This window comes from Artemia franciscana, chromosome 13 (genome assembly GCF_032884065.1).
Source record: "Artemia franciscana chromosome 13, ASM3288406v1, whole genome shotgun sequence".
In the NCBI taxonomy this organism is placed as follows: Eukaryota; Metazoa; Arthropoda; class Branchiopoda; order Anostraca; family Artemiidae; genus Artemia; species Artemia franciscana.
Genome location: NC_088875.1, coordinates 15,632,084 through 15,651,529, shown reverse-complemented (window position 1 = coordinate 15,651,529; position 19,446 = coordinate 15,632,084). Strand labels below are relative to the sequence as shown.

General features: G+C 35.8%; 1 protein-coding gene across 8 annotated transcripts in view; it reads left to right on the top strand.

The window, feature by feature from the left end:
- LOC136034577 (glutamate receptor-interacting protein 2-like) overlaps nucleotides 1-19,446 on the top strand; it is a 353,116-nt gene that overhangs the window by 154,840 nt on the left and 178,830 nt on the right. For all 8 annotated transcript variants that reach the window (XM_065715826.1, XM_065715825.1, XM_065715828.1 and 5 more), the window contains one exon: nucleotides 6,219-6,422. In XM_065715826.1, coding sequence (XP_065571898.1) covers nucleotides 6,219-6,422 — 204 coding nt within the window. The remainder of the gene's footprint in view (nucleotides 1-6,218; nucleotides 6,423-19,446) is intronic.

Genomic DNA, 19,446 nt, shown 5'->3' with positions numbered 1-19,446 from the left:
AGGCACAGAGAGCAGGAGAGTCAAAAATACACAAACACAAAGATTCAGACATACGAAAAGATAAAGACAGAGTATACACACAAGGTTAATTTCTACCTGAACCTTGGTATCTACATTCAACCTACAATCCCTGCCTTTGTTCAAATAATTTCATTTAAGTTAGGTTCATTTAGGTGCATCACCCAAACACATAGACACAGAGAGTGAAAGAGACAAAAACAAATACAAACACAGATATTCAGATATTCAAACAGATAAATACAGACACTGGGACAATTAAACACCCGCCCAGACACACATGCACAGGGAGTGAGTGATACAAAACACATACAAACACACAAATTTAGATATACAAACAGACAAAAACAGACACTGGGACAAGTAAACACCCACCGAGACACAAAGGCATGGAGAGTGAGAGAGCCAAAGACAAATGCAACCACAAAGATTCAGACATACAAACAAAAAAAGACTGATACAGGGACAAGCAAACACCTGCCCAGACGCAAAGGCACAGAGAGTGAGAGAGACAAAAGAAGATATAAATACAAAGATACCGACTTAAAAACAGACAAATACAGCCACTGGGACAAGCAAACACCCACCCAAACCCACAGGCACAGAGATTGATAGAGATAATACACATACAAACGGACAAAGACAGACACTGGAACAAGCAAAGACCCGCCCAGCCACAAGGTTACAGAGAGCGAGATGCAAAAACACGTACATAATCAGAGATTCAGACGTACAAACAGACAAAGACAGATATTGGGACAAGTAAACACCCGTCGAGACAAACAGGCACGGATAGTAAGAGAGACAAATACACATAAAAAAGACAAAGACAGACATTTTGACAAGCAAACGCCAGCCGAAACACAGAGGAACTGAGAGCAAGAGAGACAAAACAAATACAGACACACAGATTCAGAATTACAAACAGACCAATAGAGACACTGGGACAAGCAAACATCCTCCCAAACACACAGACACAGAGACTGAAAGAGACGAAAACACATACAAACTCACAAATTCAGATACACAAACGGACAAAGACAGACACACTGGGACAAACAAACACCCGGTCAGGCACACAGGCATTGAAAGTGAGAGAGACAAAAACACATACAAACACTCACAGATTCAATTATACAAACAGACAAAGACAGACACTGGGACAAGCAAACGCCCACCAGACGCTTAGGCACAGAGAGTAAGAGAGAGAGAATGACACACAAACATGCAGATTTACAATTACAAACAGACAAATACATACTTTGGGACAAGCAAACACCCGTGAAGACACACAGGCACAGAGAGTGAGAGGGAAAAAACCATACAAATACATGCATTCAGAGATAAAAACAGACAAAGACAGATACTGTGACAACCAAACATCTGCCCAGACCCAGAGGCATAGAGAGTGGAGATACAAAAACACATAGAAACACACAGATTCAGACACACAAACACATAAAGACAAACACTGGGACAAGCAAACTTGTGCCCAGACACAGAGACACATAGAATGAGAGAGACAAGAACACATACAAACACACAGATTCAAACATACAAACAGACAAAGACATATTAAACAGACAAAGTTAATTTCTCCCTGCACAAGCAAACACCCGCTCAAAAACACAGGCACAGAGAGTGAGAGAGTCAAAAACATATATAAACACAGAAATTCATATATACAAACAGAAAAATTCCAACACTGGGACAAGAAAAAACCTGTTAAGACACACAGGCTGAGTGAGAGACTAGCAAATAGCCAGTTAATTTCTAAGCGAACCCAGGTACCTTCAGACAGCCGCCTACAGTCGCAACCTTTTTTTCATATAAATCTTTTTTCTCTCTCATTGTGTCTTTGTGACTGAACAAGTGTTTACTTGTCCCAGTGTCTGTCTTCGTCTATTTGTGCATCTTAATGTTTGTGTTTGTGTGTGTTTTTGTCTCTCTCACTTTCTGTGTCTCTGTGTCTGGGCGGGTGGTTGCTTGTCCCAGTATCTGCATTTTTCTATTTGTATATCTTAATCTGCGGGTTTGTGTATGTTTTCGTCTCTTTCACCCTCTCTGCCTGTTTTCCTGGGCGAGTATTGGCTTGTCCCATTATCTGCCTTTGTATGTTTGTATCTGTATTTGTCTCTCTCACTCTCTGTGCCTGTGTGCCTGGGCGAGTGTTTGATTGTCCCAGTATCTGTCTTTGTCTGTTTGTATGTGCATTTTATTTCTTACTCTCTGTTTTTCGCATTTTTCTGTTTGTATGTCTTAATCTGCGGGTTTCTGTATGTTTCGTCTCTTTCACTCTCTCTGCCTGTTTTCCTGGGCGAGTGTTTGCTTGTCCCATTATCTGCCTTTATATGTTTGTATCTGTATTTGTCTCTCCCACTCTATGTGCCTGTGTGTCTGGGCGAGTGTTTGCTTGTCCCAGTATCTGTCTTTGTCTGTTTGTATGTGCATTTTATTTCTCACTCTCTGTGCCTGTGTGTTTGGGCCGGTGTTTTTCCCAGTGTCCGTCTTTGTCTGTTTGTAAGTCTGAAACTGAGTATTTGAATTTGTCTTTGCCACTCACTCTCTGTGCCCGTGTGTCTTAGCGGATGTTTACTTTTCCCAGTATGTCTGAATCTGTGTTTTTGTATATGTTTTTGTCTCTTTCGCTCTCTCTCTCTGTGCGTCTGGGTTGTTGTTTGCTCGTCCCAAAGTCTGTCTTTTTCTGTTTGTATTTCTGACTTTGTGTGTTTGTATGTGTCTTTTTTCTCTCACACTCCTTGCCTGTGTGTCTTGGCTGGCGTTTTCTTGTCCCGGTGTCTAATTTTGTCTGTTTGTATTCTCGAATCTTTGTTTTTGTATTTGTTTTTGTCTCTCTGACTCTCTATGCCTGTGTGTCAGGGAGAATGTTTTTCTTTTTGTCTCAGTATTTATCTTTGTCTGTTTTTATATGTGAATCTCTGTGATTGTATAGGTTTTTGTCCCTTTCACTCTCTTTGCCTATGTTTCTAGGCGAGTATTTGCTTATCCCAGTGTCTATGTTTGTCTTTTTATATGTCTGAATCTGTGTGTTTTATGTCTCTCTCTCTCTCTCTGTGCCTTTGTGTCTGGGTGGGTCTTTGTTTGTTCTAGTTTTTGTCTTTGTTTGTTTGTATGTCTGAATATGTTTGTTGTATGTGTTTTTGTCTATCTCATTCCCTGTGCCTTTGTGTCTTGGTGAGTGTTTGTTTGTCCCAATGTCTTTTTTGTCTGTTTGTTTGTCTGAATCTGTATGTTTGTATTTGTTTTTATCTCTCTCACTCTCTGTACCTGTGTGTCTTGGCGGGTGTTTGTTTGTCCTAGTGTCTATCTTTTTCTGTTTGTATGTCTGAATTTGTATTTTGTATGTGTTTTTGCCTCTGCCACTCTTTGCGCTTATGTGTCTGGGCAGGTGTTTACTTTTTCAGTGTCTGTTTTTGGCTCTTTGTAATTTTCAATCTGTGTGTTTGTATTTGTTTTTGTCTCTGTCTCACTCTCTCTCTCTCTCTCTCTGCCTGTGTTACTGGGTGGGTGTTTGCTTCGCTGTTTGGATTTTTGTAAAAAAAACAGATCATCTCTCTCAGACTTTAGTAAAAACCCCTGTAATCTATCTTAGTTTCTATTATGCCCCCTTTGAGTCAGCTAGTAGTATGTATGTCTCTGAAAATTCCTTTTCTTACATTTCCGACTTTTCAACGAACATTCTTAAGGTTCAACTTGCAAGCGTAACCTCAAATAATGGAAGAATACCAAAGTAAAACATGAAATATTTCTATTGAAATAACGACATTTATAATATTGTCATAAAATGAACAAGAATACTTTGGATCTATTCCATAAAATATTTCTATGTTTTCTTTTGACATTGGCACTTTTTTATTTTCGGGTCATGCACGAGTTTTAACATGGTTTCAGCTACAATCACACCACACATTTCGCCATTGGTAGTATTGTGATCATTGACTATATCTGTTAGTACATGATCAATGATGGTAATAATGTTCACGTGCGCTTTGTTTTCCATGAACTCATCGTCATTACCCATTGTTATATTATATGCCAATGGCCTTTTTATTTTGCTCTCCATTTCACTCTCTGTTACCACGTTGTTTTTACTAAGGTAACTGTTCTGGAACATGGACAAGATATATTTTATGATGTTGGTATAGCAGTAGGTCTTTCTTCTTTTCTTTTTTTTTATTTGAATGCTAACACCAAAATGGTGTTGATAGGATCTATCAATAGGCAATATGTCTCTACAAGCACAAGGAAAAAATTATTCCTCGTCATCGACTATTATTTTTATGTTTACATTCTCTTTGAGTGGTATCATCTCTGGATGTCTCACTCTCGCTTATCCACCATAAGCAATATTTAATTATTCTTGTAGTACAAAGAAATGTCTTCACTGACTATCATGACAACTCACGCAAACATTTTCAATAGTGTTGTCATTAGTACTTGTTTCATAGTTCTATATTTGTCAAAATATGCGAAATATTTACAAAATATGATGCATGTGTTTATCTTTCCTTTGTATAATCGATATTCATCAAAAAAATACAATAAACCATCTGCTTTTGATGACCAACCACATAGTACTACGGGGGTGGCCACATAAAAAAAATATCCAAAGACCATGTTAACCTGCCCAAAAAATCGTGAATTTCAGAAAGTGAATTCTAGTCCCACTGAAATTAACTTCTGAAATTTCTTAAATACAAAATGAAAACGGTATACATATGATTCTTGTAAATTTTTCTATAAAACAATATCTTTAATGTCATTTTTTATTAATCTTTTTTTGTTTACTTAGTTTTTTACTATTTTATTTCAATGATATTAAAATTCTATTCTCGGTGCCTTTTAATATACTATATTTAAAACTACCGCTTTATATTCACTTATCGTAGATTTTCTATAGATAAGTAAACTGGTTTCATTCAACCTGAATAAAAACAAAATTAAGCATATTATTGTCATTGGATTTATCTTGACAATGATACCCAGACAAGAATTTTGCAGATTATGTAAGCATTTAACATATGTATTTAAATAGGTCAATGACCCAAATTGGATATAGTCTGTAGTCTTAGTGCCCAAATAAGGGTGTACTTTCCAGACTATCGTATAGTACGCTACTTATGTAAAGCAATGATAAAAGTGCAGTTGCACCATAATCAATCTTGATAAGGAGAAGCCACCAACGCTGAAAATTTTGTTCAAATAACACGTATATATGTATTTTTACTTTACTAGGTTTTGTTTGTATGTGGGTGTTTGTGCTATTATTGCCCCGCACTGTAAGAAAAAGATTGGTCATCGGGATTGTTGTACATCTATCCTCTGTCAAAAGCTAGCATCCACATGAAAATTAAATTTTAAATTGGAGTGAACCTCTCCTAATGTCGACACGGTGGGTTTATTGACGTGTTTAGAATTTTCCTATCTTTCATACTTTTTTAGATGCTACTTATCATCAGACAAATTTCAGCGGTTTACCACAGCCAAAACCCAGTTCTAACATACTAGAATTAAAAAACCCAGCATCCATGTCCAAGAGAAAATGGAGCGGCTAAGGCGGTACCAAAATAAAATGGAGGAAAACTTGTTGACAAAATTCTGAATCTTCGTCATTTCTCCCGTTATAAAAACGAAAAATAAATCACTGATTTATAATTTTCTCGAAAACTCGAAGAATACAAACCAGGGACGTAACATTAATGAAGCGGCTCAGGTTCAAATCCCCTCCAATAATCCTCATTTTTTTCAGTTTTTGGGCTACTCTTATCCAAATTACCAAAAAATTTTCGTTTTATTTTATTAAGCCCTCTTCCTGATTTCTTTAATTTTATTGACCCCACTCACCGAAAATTTTTCTGAATTTTCGACGTAATATCATAAACTAGGTATCCTGTTTCCAGACCATATTTCCTTTCTATGATGAACAAATGAATGCTCAAATGGGGATAAGGCAATTTATTTATACAGTGCAAACAGGTACAAAAGTCTAGATATGTCGGTCACATATACACCGATCTTTGTCAGTAGCGATGGTCAAAAGCGATATTTCTTTTGCCGTGAGCACCACTACACACTAATCACTTTTTTCTTTTGATAAAGAAAGCTTCAATTTTTTATTCAAACGGCATTACACTTAGACTCATATCTTAATTACTCATTCCATTAACATTTTCTTTTAGAATCAGAGCACGGAAAAAGCCGGATAGGGTCTTTCCAAGTGGGGACAAGCCAGTCAGATTTTCTAGCCCCCGGTGATTTAATTACGAGTATCAACGACAAACGAGTTCATGGACTTAGAGGCGATCAAATTAATGAACTTTTCCGGGGTGCCAAGGAAAAAGTACTTGTTGAGCTTGAATATGAACTGCCATCCATAAAGAAAGGTAGGATTTACGGGATTTTGTTTGGAGATGAGATTGAGATCTTGCGAAAAGATGGTAAAACGTTTATTGAATAATAAATATGGCCTGAAAGGAATTTAGTGCTAAATAAGTCTAGAGAGGAGACGAATAAAGAAAGAGAATGGAGAAAAAATAAACCGTGGTAAATGTAAATATTTTTGTTACTTAAAAAGGAGACTAGAACTTTTTATTTCTGTTTGAAAGAAGCAAATAAGAACCATTGGAACTATGCTTTTCCGGAAAAATGTGAAATTTTGTGCTTCACAACTCTGAATCAAAGTTCTGAATCATCTTGAAGTTAATTGTGTAATTTTTAGGGAGATGGTACCCATTTTATAGGTATTTTCCTCTTTTCCAAAATTTAGCAAAATTAAGGTACTTGTATAATATAGCCCCTATTTCATATTTTTCTAATAAGTTTCTCTGATGCTAAATTCTAATGAAACATACCTAAGTATGATAAAGATATAATATTTCATAAACAAGCTTGGGCTATGAATTTGGACTTTAGATGGGGGTGAAGTATAGCGGGTCTAGATGCCTAGTTTGTTAGGTACAATTATCCTGCATATTATGAAGCAAGAATGGTTTCTTACTTCAAACTGTCCCAATACTTTAACCCCACCCCCCGAACCTAATGTGCAAATATATAGCCCAAATTATATACTTTCCATCTACTCTGTCATTTCTCTTTGTCTTGTCTCACGCTAAGCTCAAAGAAAATAACGAAAAAACCGGTTATAAATGCTTCAATTAATGAACAACTTGAGCGATAGGGGCTATATCACACAAGTGTCCATTTTATTTTGCTAATGATTTCCTATGAATACTTTTAAATTTGATGAATTTTACGAAATTGAAATAAGATTGAAAAATAAATCCTTTTATATATATATTATATCAAGGGGCCACTCACTTTCCGCTACCTGGTGTACATTCGAGAGTGCAACGCGTGCTGCTCAGTTTATCACTTTTGGCACGGTATTAACACGCATGACAAAGTATTCGAAACGCTTGGCACAGTTCAGTGACGGTTTGCGAATTGGTTACACTTCTTACGTGCCACCTGGTGTACGGGATTCTACAAGTCAGCGACCTCTCGTTTTATGCTGTTGTAAAAATTTATGTTTTTATGGCATTTGGTATTTACCAAGTGACATTTAGCGATCGCAATTAGTGTCCGTCGGTCTTTCTGTCTGTCTGTCGGTCCCGGTTTTGCTAGTTCGGGCACTTCCAGATAAGCTAGGACAATGGAAGTTGGCAGGCGTATCAGGGACCAAAACAGATTAAATTAGAAATAGTCATTTCTCCGATTCGACCATCTGGGGGAGTGGAGGGATGGTTAATTCGGAAAAATTAGAAAAAAAATGAGGTATTTTTAACTTACGAATGGATGATCGGATCTTAATTAAATTAATATTTAGAAAATTTTCGTGTCTCAGCGCTCTTATTTTAAATCCCGGAATTCATAGAAACATATAGAGTGGAGATATCGGGATGAAACGTGGTTGGAAGGATAAGTACGAGTCCTGGATACGTGATTGACATAACCGGAAAGGATCCGCTCTCTTTGGTGGTGTTGGAGTGGGGGTTAATTCTGAAAAATTAGAAAAAATTAGGTATTTATAACTTACGAAGGAGTGATCGGATCTTAATGAAACTTGATGTTTGAAAGGATATCGTGTCTCTGAACTTGTATTTTAAATCCTGACCATATCCAATGACATTGGGGGGGAGTTGGAGGGGGAAACGGGTATTTTTGGGAAACGCTTTGAGTGAAGAAATCGGGGTAAAACTTGATAGGAAGAATAAGCACAAGTACTAGATACGTGACTAGTATAACTGGACCGGATTTGCTCTATTTGGTGGAGCTACCGGATCCGCTCTCTTTTTGGGAGTTGGGGTGGGGAGGAATTCGCTTAATTCCGACAAATGTAGAAAAATGACGTATTTTTAACTTACGAACAGCTGATTGGATCCTAGTGAAATTTGATATTTAGAAGGAACTCGTGTCTCAGAGCTCTATTTCTAAGTCCCGACAGGATCCGGGGACATTGGTGGAGTTGGAGGGGGAAACTGGAAATCTTGGAAAACGCTTAGAGTGGAAAGATCGGGATGAAAGATGGTGGGAAGAATGAGCACATGTACTGGATGCGTAATTGACATAAACAGATTAGATCCGCTCTCTTTGCAGGAGTTGCTGGGGGGGGGGGGGTTCCAGTGCTTTGGCGAGTTCGGTGTTTCTGGACGTGCTAGGACGGTGAAAATTGGTAGGTATGTCAGGGATCTGCACAAATTGACTTGGTAACAAGTCAATTTTCCTTATTAACGGTCTTTTCCCTTATTGGACTAACTGGGATTCTCTTCTACGTTCGAGAATAAGTATAAGTTATAAATACGTGATTAATATAAGCCGATCGGATCCGATCTCTTTGGGGGAGTTGGAGGGGTTTCTAGTGCTTTGGCGAATCCGGTGCTTCTTGACCTGCTAGGACGATGAAATCAATAACTCTAGTACCGAGTCTAATTTTAGGTTCCGACCTCGTCATATGTGCTATATTAGCTTCTGGCTCCTTTTTTTTGGCTTGCTTTTGTCAGATGTCATTTTTCTAATACCGTTAATGTCATGAACTGTTCAATTATTTAAGTTGTAGGAATGGGAATTGTATTGTGTTATTGTTTTTTGTAAATGGTTTATAGTTTTCACTTTATTCTTTGTTTTTGTACTGGAGACCTAAGAAACGAGTATGCCTTGCACAGATTGTTTTTTCTTTTTTTTTAATTTTAGGGTTCAATCTGGATGCGATAAAACGTTAGTTTGTGGTTATTTTTGCAGCTTAAAATTATTTTTTATAAAAATTCAAATGTTTATTTGTGTGTTTTTGGTCTATTTATGGACCAGAGAATTTTAATGTCGGTGTACTCAAATTTTTAGAGAAGAATGAGTTAAGAAAACCACCCGGACTCACACATTCTGAATAGACTTTATCATAAAGAAAGATCCCTTGACCTTTGTATGACCTTGGACCTTTGTAATGACCTAATGACCTTAATAGGGCACCCGACTTGCAGTAAGGATGTTGCTTTACTGATGAATACCAGGTAAGATCAACCGGAATTTAACCAAACCCACTTCTCAATCCCCTATACAATAGATTTGTCGCGAAGTTAGGCTCTCCAAATCCCCGCTAATCCGCTCAAATAACCTTACGGTTTTAGACCTACATAAAACATCCTCAAAGACCTACAAAATCATTTGAAACAAAACCAAAAATATGTATAGAATAATACTGAAACAGTTGATATGTGTTGCTTGGATAACTCGAAGGGGGGCAGCAACCTTAGGTTGGTTTTGACAACGAGCATTGTAAGAGCAATACTACAGCATAAATATTATATTGTATTTATGCTCTGATTGACACGTCTGACCTACAGACAATGGGGTATAAATCAGAATTTACAGAGGCACCTACCCCCTGTTCAACTTTTGCATAAAGGTGCTCATGTCTGCTTGAAACTTATGAGGTAAGCAGTTTTGATTAGGACAATAGAGGGGACAGATTTTCAGAAGCATACATCCCTTCAAGCTCATAACAAGATCAATCAAAATCCTAGACAAAATGACTTACAATAGTAAAGGACAGAACTTTCGGGCAAGTGAGAATTACCTGTGGTAGGGCCTGGATCTCTTCTGCCTTACCTGGCACCTCAAATTCGGATGTTATGTGAAAATTTCGGATTCTTGGATCTTCAGGAAAGACATTTTGACGATCGACCGATGAGCCATCACACATCTTCAGCACGTTATACATTTTAGCTCACCTTCAATTTGAAACTGTTCACTGTTCCATCCTACATCCAAAAAAATTGAGTGACAAACTGAAAAGAATCCTTAAAACGCATAAACCTAATGTCACCTTTAAAAATTCAAATATGATACAGAGCTTTTTCAACAGCGGCAAAGATAAAACCAGCCCAACTCTGGGTAATGGTGTTTATAGAATCCTCTGTTCCTGTGGCTGTTTTTATGTTGGAAGATCCCAACAGCAACTAGGGGATAGGTTATCGGAACATAGGTCCTCAATCGACAAGGCCATGGGGCTAAGCCAAAGGCCTGAGATTTTTGATTCCACCTTGGCTCAACATTTGTACGACAATCCACGCCATTTCATTTGACAACACCTCCATTATTGTCCCCGTTAAAGGTCTCTTGCAAATTTTCAGGGAGGCAGTTGAGAAAAAAAACACACATTCACCGAAAGGTGAATGTGTGTTTCAATAGTGTCTCAATAGAGACACTGGAGAAACTTTTTCTTTCATCATATATGATGAAATTATTAATTTTGACCGTTTTTAAATACATCCGCAAAATTATGTTGTTCAATCAAATAGAATCTCTGATAATAATCTACCTAGAAAGCGATTAGCTTTTAAGAGTGCTTTACGCAAGATGAAACTGTGAAATGCCATTTAGACTTGTATTTTTTCCTCATTTACCCCTTCAACGTTACTTATAAAGGGTCATCCTATTTTAGTTTTGTGTTCTGATTCAGTTTTTTTTTTTTAATTTTTATCAGTTTTATTCTGCACCGAGGACGGTCAAAAGGAGGTCTTAACCGAAATATTTGCATATTTTTCAATTTTTTCACTGGCCGTTTACCGCCCTCGTTTTCTTCCTTTCTATGCGATTTTATGTTTCTTTATGTAAAGAGTGGCCGTATAAGCTTTGAGGCGGGGTTCAGTCAGTCGGAAATCGAAACTTGTAGTGCCCTTTTTAAGACTCAAAAGGGATCGAAGTCCCCGCACACTCGTTTTCCCCCAAATGTGGTTGATAAAATTTGAGATAACCAATTTGTGGAAAATAGACCAAAGCTGAAATAGCTATGCCTCCAGGATAGACATTGTTAACATTATAGTTAACAATTGCTTGTTAACATTATAGTTAACAAGTTAACAATTATAGTTAACATTATAGTTATTATAGGTTCTGTTCAAGCTTGCCTGCTTGAACAGAGCCTATTAATTGAAAGCAGAGTAATGACTTCAAGAAACAAAAGCTTAGTACAGCATTTTCAGTCCGTTATCTCTGAGATAGAGTATAGAACTCCAACTCAGCTCAAATAATGGGGTGCCTGGATCAGCCTCAAGTTAAAACATCTTTTTAGCCCCAGGCGAGAATTATACGTAGTTTTCCAGAACGTAATGTTTTATTTACCATTCGGCCTGAGGTCAGAACTCATTTTAAAAACTGCAAAACCTAAACCTTTACCACCGTCCTGCAATAAACCGCAATCGGCAGTACAGGGGAAAAGATACCCAGACAGAAGCAATGTCCTGTTTCTGCAACACAACTGCCATGCCCTGACATGGGAACCAAGATCTGAAAAGGTTCAGGATCTGGACTAAATTTTGAATTATAATCAAAATAAAAACACAAGAATTTGAGAAAAAAAATGGAAAAAGGCGAATCAGAGGAAACCGCGATTGTAACTGAATAAAAACAAACTTATTCATGAATGTATAGTAATTTTAGGTGACATAATGTTGTCTAATTCGCATCATCTTAATTAACAAAAAGAAAGTGTATGTTACGAGCAACAGTTTTATATCAATCTGTTTTCTTTTTGGTATTAGTGTATTATTATTTATAATTGTATTATTATTATAATTATAAAGTGTATTATTATTATAATTATAAAGTGTATTATTATTATAATTATAAAGTGTATTATTATTATAATTATAAAGTGTATTATTATTATAATTATAAAGCGTATTATTATTATAATTATAAAGTGTATTATTATTATAATTATAAAGTGTATTATTATTATAATTATAAAGTGTATTATTATTATAATTGGTATAAGTTTCAGCATGGTGTTCATTCTCCCGAACAGGAGGTCAACACAGCGAAATTCTGAGTGGTTGCTCACTTTCATAAGTCGGGTAGGCCTAGTACTTGCCACACATAGCGGAAGTATGTCGTGCGTGGTGTCCAGTGACGCAGCAGGGCGGAAGTATGCCATGTAGGGTCAAAGTTTGAATTCCGAAATATGCATCAGGTGGTAGAGAGTAAGAGACCCTTGGAAGAATTTTATGAACAACTAAATGTTTTGACTGTTAGCACTTATTCTCTAAAAACTCTTTGACACCTTTAAAATAGCCTTGTTTAACCTCCCAATTTTTTTTTTCTCGTAAACTTTGGAACTTCATTATCGTTCGATTGGCGGATGTTTGTCAAAGAATTTACACGGAGTATTAAATGACAGGGAAAAGAAAAATAAAATTCATGGAAAAGTGATTCCCGGGTCTCGGTTTGCAGCTGGAAAGGAAATGGAATCCTCAAAAATAATTTTCCAAATATCCAAGGAGGACTTGTTCTAATGTTGACACATTTCCCAAGTTAGAAAAGTATTGGAAAAGAAAGAATAAAATTTATTGGATATAATGATATTTGTTCAGATAATATTTGGCTAATGCGTTTGGATTAGCAAGAAGTTTCTTTTTGAGGGCCACCAAGCGGTCTCAGATAAGATTAATCCAAATATTCAAGCAACAAGTTTTAGTAACTCTATTTGTCTGTTGCTGGATTAAATGCAAGATTTTTAGTGAATGCCGTCCTCTGAAAGACGTGGCTCAAGTGTGCATTAGAATTCACTCATGAACTCTACTACAAGAACATAAGAGGTGATTAATATGGATCCTAATCTAAAGTAAAATAAAAAAGGGTTTTTATTCGAAAATAAATAGCGACATTGGATTTTTAAACGAACAGAAACTATCCTGACCATGAGTGAGGTTGTACCCCTTCAGCCCCTCACTTTTTACGCCAAATGTTTGTTAGTGCTTTACTAAAAGCATTTTGAGTAATTGAAGTAACTTTGGGTTATTACCAGTTGGTAACTGCAAGTGTTTTAGTTACCGATTGCCCATCAATAAACCATTGCATTCGTACTTCGTAATGCAGTTAGTGAAAAATAATTTCTATCCCAAATCCACTGCCATTATGTCAGACTATTCGTTCTTTAACTATTGTTAAAAGATATGAAATGTATGTGCAAAGATCAGGGATTTGAGAAAGTAGGGCAGCATTACTCACCTAGAGGATAATTTCCGTTTGTCTTAAGTTTCATTTCATTATTTTCTTTCATTTGCAAATATTCTTTAAAGCCTAACCTCTGTGCATTTTTAGCAACACATCCAAGGCTATCCAAACTATGAGGAGGAGTTTACCCCATAGACCCCCGTTATTTACGTTAAAGCTTAACTTTTACTAAACGATGCTTCGAGAGAATGGCCACATTTAGTGTTTTTGGTTAACAAAACAAAAGGGGATTTTGCTAAATAAGTTACTGTTCCACAATAAGAGTGGTTTTTAGTCCCTCAGCGACCATGCTACATGGCTCATCCTATATTCTTCCATATATGTACTGTATATTCTTATAAATGAGAAGAGTTCAGAATCCATATTAATATGAACAGTCATCCAATTCATCTGAAGTACCTCTAATGGAAAGATTGATAAATGGGACTAAAAAAGCTTTTTGAGGCCTTAGGAACCCTCTCCTTTATAAACGAATTCGATAACCTCTGCCCTACTAGCTGGTGCGCCACAAATCAATGCACTATATCTGTTATTTTTATTGTCCATTTATTCGATATTTGTACGGACCGCGTGGGTTTTTTAAGGATGATTGCTGTACCACAAACTAGTATAACCTCTGGGACTCTTAGATTATATTAAATAAAAAAAAACAAGTTTTTTTAACTGAAAGTAAGGAGCAAAATTAAAACTTAAAACGAACAGAAATTACTTCGTATATGAAAGGGGCTGCTTCCTCATCAACGCCCAGCTCTTGACGCTAAAGTTTGACTCTTTCTCTCAACTCTTCTTTTTAAAACAGTAAAAAACTTTAGCGTAAAGAGCGGGGCGTTGGTGAGGAAGCAGCCCCTTTCATATACGAAGTAATTTCTGTTCGTTTTAAGTTTTAATTTTGCTCCTTACTTTCAGTTAAAAAAACTTGTTTTTTTTATTTAATTTCTGAACGTTTTTCAATCAATGTATGTTTTGATTTTGGCTCTCCGCAGAGTAATAATTAAAACGAAATTTGCACATTTTTTTTTTTTTTTTGCTAAATGGCTTTCTCATAATTTTGATCGAATGATTTTGAGAAAAAAGAGATGGGAGGAGGAAGTCTAGTTGCCCTCCGATTTTTTGGTTAATTAAGATAAAGGCAACTAGAACTTTTAATTTTTTACGAATCTTTTTTTTACTAAAAGATATACGTAACTTATAAATTAGCTTACGCAAAGAAGTTTTGTATTCTCATGTTTTTATTACATATATGAGGGGGTTCGCCCCCTCGTCAGTACCTCGCTCTTTACACTAAAGCTTAAATTTTGTCCCAAGTCAATAAGAATGACCCCTGAATCACCAAAGCCGTAAAATAAATAGTTGAAATTACTAAAAATACTTTAGCGTAAAGAGCGGGGTATTAGGAGGAGGTGAGCCCCTCATATGGGTAATACTTTCTGTTCGTTTTAAGTTTTAATGCTGCTCTTTACTTCCCGCTGAAAAAAAAACTTTTTCATATTTCTTTTTTCATTGTTTTTTTTTTTTTTTTTAAATAATGCTAGTAAATCCTGCGCTCCCTTCATGGAAATTTTCTTTGATGGTTAAGACTTTTGATGGTTAAGACTAAACTTGATGAAACTTATATATTTAAAATCAACATTAAAATGCAATTCTTTTGATGTAGCTATTGGTATTAAAATTCCATTTTTAGAGTTTTGATTACTATTGAGCCGGGTCGCTCCTTACTACAGTTCGTTACAACTGTTTGATATATGATTTCAATAATTCTCAGAATTTTTACTCCATAGCGCTTTGGTCCTGCTCGGACTAAATTTGCTGTTTCATGGGGCAAAATGCCATAAACTGGCCTGTTGCTGTTGCTTGATCTCTGTTAGTACTAAAAGAAGGCACTTGAGCCTTCTTTAAATAATCTATGACAGCTGGTTCGATACTATCACCACTTTAGAAAAACAAACGTAACCATCCTTCTCTAAAATTAAATAAAAAAAACAAGTTTTTTCAACTGAAAGTAAGGAGTGACATCAAAACTTAAAACGTACAGAAATTACTTACTTATTATTACTCTCATTACTTATTACTTTATTACTTTCTCTCAATTCTTCTTTCTAAAACAGTAAAAAACTTTAGCGTAAAGAGCGGGGCGTTGATGAGGAAGCAGCCTCTTTCATATACGAAGTAATTTCTGTGCGTTTTAAGTTTTGATGTCACTCCTTACTTTCAGTTGAAAAAACTTGTTTTTTTTATTTAATTTCTGAACGTTTTTGAATCAATGCATGTTTTGATTTTGGCTCTCCGCAGAGGAATAATCAAAACGAAATTTGCATTTTTTTTTTGGCTAAATGGCTTTCTCATAATTTTGATCGAATGATTTTGAGAAAAAAAGAGCGGGGGACGAAGCCTAGTTGCCCCCCGATTTTTTGGTTAATTAAAAAGGCAACTAGAACTTTTAATTTTTTACGAATCTTTTTATTGGTAAAAGATTTACGTAACTTATAAATTAGCTTACGTAAAGAACTTTTGTATTCTCATGTTTTTATTACATATATGAGGGGATTCGCCCCATCGTCAGTACCTCGCTCTTTACACTAAAGCTTAAATTTTATCCCAATTCATTAAGAATGACCCCCTGAATCACAAAAGCCGTAGAATAAGTAGTTGAAATTACCGAAAATACTTTAGCGTAAAGAGCGAGGTATTAGAAGGAGGTGAGCCCCTCATATGGGTAATAATTTCTGTTTGTTTTAAGTTTTATTGCTGTTCCTTACTTCCAGCTGAAAAAGCTTTTTCACTTTTATTTTTTAATTGTTTTTTTTTTAAATAATGCTAGTAAATCCTGCTCTCCCTTCATGGAAATTTTCTTCTCCCATTACAAATTCTCGAAGGAAAGTTCCCCTAGCATATCCCCCTCTTCTCAACCCCTCCCTCAGACCAAAAAAATCCTCCTGAAAACGCCTGTATACTTCTCAATAACCATTACTATATGTAAGCACAGGTCAAAGTTTGTAACTTGTTGCCCCTCCCACGGGGACTGTGGGGGAGTAAGTCGTCCCCAGAGACATAGTTATAAGGTTTTTCGACTACGTTGAATAAAATGGCTATCTCAGAATTTTTATCCGTTGACTTTGGGAAAATAATTAGCGTGGGAGGGGGCCTAGGTGCCCTCCAATTTTTTTGGTCACTTAAAAAGGGCACTAGAACTTTTCATTTCCGTTAGAATGAGCCCTCTTGCAACATTCTAGGACAACTGGGTCGATACGATCACCCCTGGGGAAAAAAAACAAAAAAAACAAAAAAAAACAAATAAACACGCATCCGTGATCTGCCTTCTGGCAAAAAATGCAAAATTCCACATTTTTGTAGATAGGAGCTCGAAACTTCTACAGTAGGGTTCTCTGATACGCTGAATCTGATGGTTTGATTTTCGTTAAGATTCTATGACTTTTAGGGGGCGTTTCCCCCTATTTTCTAAAATAACGCAAATTTTCTCAGGCTCGTAACTTTTGATGGGTAAGACTAAACTTGATGAAACTTATATATTTAAAACCAGCATTAAAATGCGATTCTTTTGATGTAGCTAATGGTATCAAAATTCCATTTTTTAGAGTTTTGGTTACTATTGAGCCGGGTCGCTCCTTACTACAGTTCGTTACCACGAACTGTTTGATATTAAGAAATTTAGTAGTTTTTTTAGACTGCAGGTTTTCATACATGAATTTCATTGTATTATTTTTTGGGGTGTTTGACTCCTTTTTCTGAAATTTTCGTATGATAATAGTTTTTTGATAAGCTGATTAAAAGCTGATAGACTTTATATAGTACGAATCAGCGTAAATACTAGATTTTGTTGATGCATGTATTGTGATCAAACCTTCGTTTGTTTCAGTTATATCTCAAATATGAAAAAAGGGTCGTTATTTTCATATTTAAAGGGGAGTTCTTCTTCTTTTGTACCGGAGATATTCTCCTCCATTCCCGCCCCTGCACAGGTAAGTATATAAATGTTCCTTAAATGTACTTTTTAAGGATTTATATACTCTCCTACAACGAAAAATTACACTGATCCTCCTTCCCTATAGATGAGGCGCAACAAGTCAGTTAGTAAAGCATAAAATTGGTTTGTTGGCCGTCTGTATTAACCGTTTAGAAGCAAATGCGTCACCATACAGCATAATGGCGTCTGAAGTTAGGAAGCGGAATATATAGTTTTTTGACCACTCTAAATCGATAACTTTATTATTGAAAACAGAAATAGTTACTACATTTGCCAATTTGGGTAAGCCTCTTTCCATTTACAGGGTATACAGCCTGTATTGGATGCAGCATTGCTTCACACTTTATTTCCCTGGAATAAAAAGCATTTTCCATTTTTACTTATTTTAATAAATAAGTATTTTATAAGCTTAAAATATCTTCATCGTGTTTTAAGCACCCCCAATTTAAGTGAGCTGACAATCTCCCAAATAAAAAAAGGCAGTATCTCTGTCGGAATAGATGTCTCTTACTACACCACTTTTCTCAAGTCTTTATTTGTCGAAGTTCAAAATTCAGTTGTTTCTGTTTAAAGTAGGCCATGAAAGCTCACTAGATCTTTTACCTCGGCGCAGGGAAGACAAACAAATGGTAATTTTGTCTACTCAAAGCCTTTGTCATCCTATATTTTACTTAGGGAAACTGGGCAGTTTGACAAACCATTTAGGGGAGCTATATTGGAGTTATCTCAATTGTATTTGATAAAAGCAATCTCTTGAGTCAGCACGAGGTCTAAATCCTTGTAACAAATCCCCTTTTGGACATTTTGCTGGAAATTCTGTAAGCAATTCTTCATGTTTTTCAAATTGGAAAACTGAAATTGATACAAGTCTAGGTTCAATTGACGCTTTCTTCCGGAATAACTAGATGAAAAGTTTTCGTGTATTTATTTCTTCCTACTCTGTGGCAAGATCTAAATGAGCTAGGAGATAAGAAAAAAGCATAAAATCACATATTTTATCCAATAATCCATGTACACAAATGCTGGGGTGACAGAATAGCATTTTTTTTTATTTTTGCTCTTGGTAAATGATTGAATGTGAAGTACGAGTGCTTTAGGCTTAGGGGAGGGTTTACCTTTTACGTCTTAAAGTTCTATGATTTAAAAAAAAATTATTTTTCTTTGATGGTGAATTTTTTCTTTTTTTTTCATAGTTACAAAGATGTATTTTTGGAACTCCAAAATGTATACAGAAGAGAGGATTTATTGAAGACAGCTTATTTAAGACTGACTTCAAAACCAGGCTTCCACTCGGGGAGGGAGTGGCTGATTTTGATATTTGATTCCTGTATTTTGAGAAAACTCTCTTTTCTATGGGTATTTCATTAAATATTTGAAAAGAATGACAATCCCTTTCAAATTTTCAAAATTATCTTTTTGTATCTTCATTTAGAAAAAAAAATCATTGGCCCTTTCATATTTCCGTAAATTGGTGCCACTGCTATGAATTTTCTATTCTATTTCTAACTATGAATTTTCACCAAAACAAATCATTCCTTTTTTTGCAGTATCGTATTTTTACGTTTGGGGAAGAAAATAATTTAATTGCTGCTTGCCGGCTCTGGATACGCCTACGATTTTGTTAAATTCAAAGTCATCTGATAGTAGCCAGTTACATTAATAATATCTTTAAAAGGAAAACATCCCGAGCAATTGTTCTTAATTAAGTTTCTTTTGATTGATTATCTCAAACTTAACAGATTAGACACCTTTTGAATCCGTATCAAATGAGGAATCCTTTTTGCAATGTATAAAAATAAAAAAAAGTCGGTTTTTTAAATAGACGCTGAAACTTAAGGATTTCACTTAATAATAAATTAATTCTTATCTTTTATTAACTCGTATCCCTTCTCTTTTATATCTTATCCTCATTAACT